At 36.7% G+C, this 8,230-nt stretch overlaps 1 protein-coding gene across 2 annotated transcripts in view; it reads right to left on the bottom strand.

Moving 5' to 3' along the window:
• Positions 1-237: 237 nt before the first annotated feature.
• The window catches only part of Ddx3x (DEAD-box helicase 3 X-linked), a 15,171-nt gene continuing 7,178 nt past the window's right edge, over positions 238-8,230 (bottom strand). The window contains exons 4-17 of one of the 2 annotated variants that reach the window (XM_010610595.3): positions 8,036-8,168; positions 7,029-7,187; positions 6,842-6,941; positions 6,221-6,356; positions 5,747-5,832; positions 5,444-5,542; positions 5,165-5,325; positions 4,628-4,772; positions 4,403-4,547; positions 3,841-4,022; positions 3,645-3,762; positions 3,258-3,411; positions 2,887-3,026; positions 238-2,686 (exon numbers count right to left, since the gene is read on the bottom strand). In XM_010610595.3, the coding sequence (XP_010608897.1) occupies positions 2,607-2,686; positions 2,887-3,026; positions 3,258-3,411; positions 3,645-3,762; positions 3,841-4,022; positions 4,403-4,547; positions 4,628-4,772; positions 5,165-5,325; positions 5,444-5,542; positions 5,747-5,832; positions 6,221-6,356; positions 6,842-6,941; positions 7,029-7,187; positions 8,036-8,168 (1,838 nt within the window). In that variant the 3' untranslated portion in view covers positions 238-2,606. The remainder of the gene's footprint in view (positions 2,687-2,886; positions 3,027-3,257; positions 3,412-3,644; positions 3,763-3,840; positions 4,023-4,402; positions 4,548-4,627; positions 4,773-5,164; positions 5,326-5,443; positions 5,543-5,746; positions 5,833-6,220; positions 6,357-6,841; positions 6,942-7,028; positions 7,188-8,035; positions 8,169-8,230) is intronic. The other variant, XM_010610596.3, reaches the window with a different exon arrangement.

Here is an 8,230-nt window from a genome sequence, read left to right as displayed (position 1 = left end):
TCCAAGAGGGATTTTTAAATTTTTTTTAAAAGGACAGCAATGAAAAACACAATTTTACAATTCTTCAGGCAAAAGCACAACTTTATTTTCACTTCTAAAAAACACAATTGAACAAGAACAAAGGAGACTGTGCAGTTCAACTTTTTATTTTAATAAAATCAGAATATGCACAGCACATGCAGTGCTAGCATCTAAACTAATACAATAAGCAATTACTAAAGCTACAGTGACTTGAGGTTCAATCTACATTCAGCAAGTTTAACTCCATTCTTACATTTTTGAAACTTTTAACTGAAAATATTGCTTGCTGATAAAACTTGCTCAAATGCTATTGCTGAATGTACAAGTCACTGATTATGCCAATACAACAAAGATAACCACATGTTTGAGGATTGCAATGTGCCAGACATTCACTGAAAAAAAAAAACACACAACTAAACAAAACTCACACAACAAACATCTGAGAATCTGGACACTTCAGTGTTTCGAAGTGTTTCATTAATATCTTAAGACAAGTGTATCAAAACCTTGGCATGATTTAGTTTCAAGTCGCCAATTTTGTTTTTACTAACATCAGAAAGTTATGGCTACACTGCCAATGCCGGGTCTGCTTAATTTGACTTAAGAGTTTAATATGACTTAACATTAAAAGCTCACACTACCCCGAAATATATAATTTCACGCATACGGTGACATTCAACATTCAAGTGCCAGTGTTTTTGTACTGTCTTTTGGTCAAGTTTCTTTAAACTTTCAAAGAATCACTTTTAGGCTTACAAAAATAAATATTTGTCAAAATGTTCAATAAATATTACATAAAACTAGCAGCAAAAAGTATCTAGAAATCTGTCGTGTGCAAATAGTTTTCTTCCCAACTATCATTCCCATGGTCCCAAATAAATTTTAGAATCTAGTCCCATCCCCTTCCTAGACAAGCTGCGTTCAACAATCTCCAAGAGACAAAATAAGATTGGAAGTTTTAAGGACACGCACACAAGACATATATATAAAATTCTCTGAATGTGCAATAAAAGAAGTACTTTGTAAAAAGTTATGGGCAAAATGTACAAGGGCCTAAACCTAGACTAATTGAAATAGCACCATAACAAATGACCTCAATACTGTCAAGTGCACCTACTTAATAAAAGTTTTAGAACAAGGCACAATACACTTGAAAATCTATTGCACTTTAGGAAATTTTTACCGTCTTCCTATGCCACTGTACAGATTGAGCGTTTGGATCATCGCATTCTGGCCACAAATTAGCCCAGAATCCAAAGTGGCAGAGGCATTTTAGTGGTGGACAATGCTCATCTTTGGCCAGATTTAGCATAAACAGACTATAAATACAATGGAAACCTATGCAACTAAAACTGACTAAACTGCACTGTAGAGCAGAATCAACACCTTGTGCAGTTATGTACATATTTCCAACCTGTGTGATCTCAAAAGATTTCAGTTTGTTACTCTTCTGGAGCCATTTTTACAAAGTCTATATATAGTAAGCCAGTTTAACATCTCAACGCAGCTTGAACAGAGTAATGTGAATCGGCATTTAAAATAAAGCCTGCTGCATAATTCTTCCTGTTCATACCCTCTTGACCAAAAAACATCAACACTAGCATGCGTTATTAGACCAAAAAACATCCAGAGCCCTAATGAGGGCTGGTCATTGCTGTGGTCAGCCATTCTACCACTTCAATTTCATTTATGGCAGGCATTTAAAAAGTCTAAGTAGATGAATCCTCCTAAAAACCTATTTCAAGTTATCAGACCTTTAAACTTTCCCTGTAATAACATGCCCACGTTTGGCTAGCTCGTAATTAATGATCTGCCTAAACTTTGAAAGAGGAATTGCTGTATTTACTCGCATTAACTTTGAAAACAGTGCTTTGAATGTATGCATGTATTCATACATCACCTCATCATGACTGGAATGGCTTGTTTAAAGACTATCAGGTTCTAAATACCTATCCAGGATAGAGTGAGCAAATCAGAACTTTAACGTAATACAGTTTGCCACATTAGAAACTAATCCCATTAATATGCTTCAAGACGTTTGTTGTTTGTTTTCCCCCAATCTGCAAGTATCAAAAAGCCTTAATGCAGGCTACTGCATATGTTTTTTCCTTGTAATATTTATGGATGAATCATGATTCCTGTTAAGTTGTATCACACCTGTGTGCCAAGGTTTGATTTTAGCCCAAGTTCAGTAAATTTTGTCAAAACAATTGGTATCTTGAGCATTACTGAGCCAACAGGACATCAAAATAAAAAGTTGTCTAAAGTTAAAGGCACAGTACATTAACAAACAAATGATCCTCAGTCACAAAATTATAAATGCAGTTTGGGACAGGGGTAGGCGGGAGGGGAGTTAATCCAAACTACAGCAATGAAGTCTTCAAACCACCTTCTGAACAGGGCTGCTGATTATTCCTTACATTTCTTCTTGTGACCTTGAGCTCCCTTAAAAAAAAAATTTCAGTGGAGAATCACAGCTGGTAATGTACTGCAAGTTCTTGAAGCTACACAAGGTATAGTCTGGCTAAGTTACATGTGGTTTCCATATTAGCTTGTTTGGCAGGGTGACCTACTGCAAAGCAGGCTCAGTTACCCCACCAGTCAACCCCCTGGGAGTTGTAATTTCCTCCATATCCATCACTGTTGTAAAAGCCTCCATAGCCACCTAATGAGAGACAAGAAAGAATAAATAATTCAGTCATTATCAATTGTTAAGATAAACCCTTCCTTCCCTTCAGGCATTTTGACAAAGTTATAAAGAGCAATCAATCCACAGTGTTGAATTCCCCAATAGTCTTAATTATGCTTTGAAAAAGATTGGCAGAAAGGAAAACAACCCTTCCCCAAAGACAAGATGAATACTACCTCCACCAAATCCTCTGCTGCCACCATGGCCACCTCCACCACTGCGGCTGTTGCTTGCGCGGCTGCTGCTGAAGCTAGAACTGCCAGCACCACTACTTTGTCGATAGTCTCTGGCACCAAATCCTCCACTAAATCTACTGCTACAAAGAAAAGGCAAAGAGTTAGCTCCCGTAACATGAAATTTCACTCACCAAATTCTCATCCAAAACTCACAATAACCAATTTCTCACTTTTTTCCATTCAAACAATTCCCTATCCATCCACTTAGTGGTTTCAAAAAGTCAACTCCAAACATTGCTTCCCAGAGCAAAAACACTGCGAAGTCTAAATGAACATTCATCCCACTTTCTCATATACCATCTATACCTCACCTCTTAGAACGTCCACGACTGCTACCCTTGTAGTGGTGTTCAAAAGCCATGTTTTCTAACCAAGACGGCACCTCTTGTTTTGCTTCAACAAGAAGATCCAACAAATCCTTAGTAATATTTCCGTTTCTATCATTGAAGAATGAGGTGGCAAGGCCTAGAACAGTTCCAGAAAAACATAACAAAGGTCTTTAGTAAGAATGCTTGCTTCTCACATTTAACAAGTACTATCTTTAAAAACTACCATCCACTACTTAACCAACATTGATTTGAATAAAACTTTACTGCACTCCTTAGAAACAAGAATCTAGTATTTAAGATCCTACAAAGTTCTTTGCTTTCTGCATCACAACAGCAAAGAAACAATCAGTCCATGCCATAACCACTTACCAAGGTTTCCTACACGTCCTGTACGGCCAATTCGATGGACGTATTCTTCAATATCACTTGGTAGGTCGAAATTGATAACATGTTTCACATTTGAAATATCCAGTCCTCTTGCTGCTACCTAGAAAGTAATTTTTGTTATATAAGGTCTAAAAGTATTTGAACATGAACTCAAATGAAAATACAATATTATACATACTGCAGTAGCCACTAGAATTGGGCTTTTTCCTGAGCGGAACTGATGGAGGGCTTCTTCCCTATCTCTTTGAGAACGGTCTCCATGGATACTGGTACAAGCATATCCCTCATGGAATAAGAAATCCTCCAGAGAATCTGCACCCTTTTTTGTCTCCACAAACACTAAGGTCAGTGAATCCTTGCCTGAATTTGAAAAATTAACAATGTTTTCATCACTAAGAATAGCTTAGTTCTCTTTGTATTTAGTAAACATGGAAATAGAGGCAATTAAAATGGGCTGTTTCAACAATGTTTTGAATGAGAAGGAAAATAGTGATTCACATGAATGCATGTAGTACTGGGGACTGAATCCAGGGCCTTTACAACAAGCTACATTCCCAGTCCTTTCCTTACTTTTCTGAGATAGGGTCTTGCTAAATTGTCCAAGCTGAGCTAGAACTCACAATCCTCCTGCCTCAGCCTCTTGAGTGCTGAGATAATAGGCATGCCTCACTACACCCAGCCCCCAAATGGGTCATTACCTAAACCTCCACAGTGATGCTAATAATTACTCATAATTTTACCTGTTGCATTTAGGAGATCAAGCAGAAATGACCGTTTGTCTATTTCTTCCACCCAAACTACTTTCTGTGTGATGTTCTCAGAAGTAGAGCCAACCCGTCCCACAGCCAGAAAGATATATTCATCTAAGAAATCACGAGCCAGCATCTGAAAACGAAATAAAATTTTTTATCATCTATTGAGATAAAACTAATTTATAAATAAATATAATTTGCATCATATAGTACCTGTATTTCCTTAGGAAAAGTAGCACTAAACATCATAGTGTGGCGGACACCTTTTGGAGGCATAGTATCTTGTTCAACAATTCTACGTATCTGAGGTTCAAACCCCATATCCAACATCCGATCAGCTTCATCTAACACCAAGTATCTGTCATGTCACAAAATGATTTCAGTTTAGGACTTTTAGGATTTGAGTCAAAATCAAAAGCCAGTTTTAATACAGCTATAACTGTAGTTTCACTTCATCTACTCATTAAATTCCTCAACGTTTGACACAAACACTGTTATTTTTCTTGCCACTAGGTAAGTCACTCTCGGTCACATAGCCATTATTAATTCTTGGCTACTCAAATGTCCCTTGATCTGGTCATTCCTAGCTTATACTAAAATGCTAACAATGATGAACAGAACAAACTTTTTGTAAAAGAGGACTAAAATAAATCACTTCTCAATCTTTACATTTACACAATGCTAAAAAAAATACAACTACTAAACATTAAAAGCTTAATGCTACATTCCATACTTAAAATTTTAACGTACTTGCAGAAGTCTAATCCAATCTTTCCTCTTTCCATCATATCCACAAGACGTCCTGGAGTAGCTACTAGCAAGTGGCATCCACGTTCTAAGTCTCGAATCTGCTGACCAATATCAGCACCACCATAAACCACACAAGGACGAACTCTGGATCGGTATGAGAACTGTAAGCATAAATAAGCCAAGGAATTCTATCAATTAATAATAGGTCAAGATTTCTACACAGTCATAGTGTTTTTCATTAGAACCACTGATAAAGATAAGGCTGAAAAGCACACTTACTTTTCTGGCTTCTTCATAGATCTGAACTGCCAACTCTCTAGTTGGTGCCAATACCAAGGAGATTGGGTATTGTTTGCGGCGCCCATACCTTCCATTTTCCTAACAAAAATTAAATTTAGAGTAATTAATTCACTCTTTAAACCATTGTTTTGAAAAAGTTCACAATTTCCTTTTGTATTTTATGTATTACATGTAAACGCTATTCCCCATTAAAGTCTTGGTGTCATCTACAAGGTTCTCTCTACAATTCCTCGCTTTATTAACAAATACTGGGCTGGGGGCATGGCGCAAAGAAATATTTACCTTCATGGCCCTCAAAGCTTCGCCTGGACCATCAGAATAAATCTGACTCAAGATGGGCAACAGAAACGCTGCGGTTTTCCCAGACCCTATCGAGAAAGCATGCATGTTGAATGAACCATTTAAAAAATTTTAAACCTATTTTTAATAGTCACTGATAACAGTTTAAGTGTCACCACTAATCAATAATTTCACTTTATGCCTACATTTTCCCCAAAAATCAAAAACTCAGTTACCAACACTAAATGAATTTTTTTGGTCCACCTAAAACAGAGAAGTTGGCAAATTCAGGTCCATCCTATTATTAACGAAGTTTTTACAAATTATGGCTACATCCAATAATATGTAACATCAATGGCTTCATATAACAAATAGCAGAGCCGAGTAGTTGCAACAGAGACCATATGGCCTGCAAAAAACATAAATACTATCTGCTTCTTTACAGAAAAAGTGTGATGTTTTACCAACTGAGCTTACCTGTTTGGGCACAAGCCATCAAGTCTCTCTTCTCTTTGATAATAGGAATAGCATGCTTCTGTACTGGAGTTGGGCGAGTATAACGAGTAAGCTCAATGTTTCCCATAATAATTTCTCCCATCTCAACATCACTGAACTGTCAAGAAATTCAATGGGGTTAAATAGCTAGAAAAGCTACCTGAAGCCCTTCTGTTTTATACTAACAATAGAAATAACCAACTAACAGCCAATTTGTAATTTGGTTTATTGTTTTTGTTTTTGGTACCAGGGATTGAACTCAGGTCCTTGCATTTGCAAGGCAGGTGGCAGAACCACTGAGCTAAGTCCCCAGCCCTAGTTTATTTATTGTTGCTTTAAGTAAAATCATGTTAATGTTTCAAGTAAAATAAACTCCCAGGCTTAACCATACCGAACAATCAAGAGACTCTGGGCTTCTCTTATGTTTGACCCATTTCCTATCTCAGGCAGTGAATTATTTATGAAAATAACACTGAACTCAACTCTTTCCACAAATGATTGAGATGTCTGACTTACGTGTCCTTTAGGAAACCCATCTAATTGTGATGTGCCCTGAAAAACATTACACTTCCACATCTGTGTCTTAAAAGGTCAATTACTTACACTTTCAATATGTGGAGGACAGTTGTTGCCTGTTGCCTCAACTGGAATGTCATCATATTTCTCAAAGTTAATCCCCGTGTTGCCTCCAGAAAAGAGTTCCCTAAAATCATAAGATTGCTAAGATTATCTGCTACATACCAGCTAATAAGGCTTATCACAGTTAACAACATATATTTTAAAAACTTACTGTTCCAAGCGTTCACTTGGTGGAAGTGGTTTTGACCAATCATCTTCATCTGATTTGTCACACCAGCGACTGTTTCCGCCACGTTCAAATTTGCCAAAGCCACTCCTGTCTCCACGACTACCAATGCCATCATAGTCACCCCGTCCACGATCATCAAATCTGAATAACATATGGAAGTCATCAGAATCACATCATTTAACCATTATTAGATCCCTGTCACAACTCCAGAACTCTATCTGGGGATTAGTAGAACTATTCATTATGGCTAACTACAAAGATCTAACAGTCCAATTCTGGCTTATTCTTATTTTATAACTATAGCTCACTAATTACCACACTATATATCATTTACATAATTTAGTGCCTGAAATAGCTATCCTTTGTCTAGTTCTACTCATCCATCATAATCGTGCCTCACATATGTAAGAATCGAGTTTTATGTATTTAAAATTGGCACGTAGCTCACACCTTCATTTAAAGTACTCATCCAAATATATTCAACAGCAGGAAAAATAGCACACCAAATATTAACTGTCCAAATTATACACATTGTCATTAAAGGACAATTCATCTGTGTGACAGATTTTGGATAAAAGGTAAAAAATAATCCTTACCTGAATTAAGATGTTTTTAAGAGTTTTAGGTCTGTTTGCGAAAAATCAGGACACAGGACTAACCACAGTTATTAGGCACATGGGGTCAGTTCACCACACTTGTGTAATCAAAAATATAAGGTGTTTAAAAACTGTCATAAAATTCACAAAAATCTCTGATTACATTAGTCACTACATGAAGTTATTCTTTTAAAGAGAATATAAAACTAGAAAAACTGATTTCACATTATGCCAAAGAGCATAGTTAGATCTGATTTAACAGATTCTATTTAGTTAAAGACCTCTTACAGCTAAGGAAATACAATGATTAAACAGACATAATGCGTACCATCCACAAGATTATCAATTAAATTGCTACTGCATACACACCTAAAGTTAAAAGAAATCCCTTACCTTCCTCTTGATCCACTCCCACGATCACTGAAGAAGCTAGACTTCCCTCTTGAATCATTGCGAGATCCAAAACTGCTGTATGCATCCTTATCTTTACTAGAACTCCACCCTGAACTGTCTTTGTCGTAGTATCCTGTAAAAAAAAAAAAAGGTGAGTTTCCCTGTGGTGAAAAATCTCCAATCATTTAACAGCCT

The sequence above is a fragment of the Fukomys damarensis genome, unplaced genomic scaffold, assembly GCF_012274545.1.
Source record: "Fukomys damarensis isolate Sample0158 unplaced genomic scaffold, DMR_v1.0_HiC HiC_scaffold_39, whole genome shotgun sequence".
NCBI lineage: Eukaryota > Metazoa > Chordata > Mammalia > Rodentia > Bathyergidae > Fukomys > Fukomys damarensis.
The sequence above is the reverse complement of the archived record's forward strand: the minus strand, read 5'-3'. Positions and strand labels throughout refer to the sequence as shown.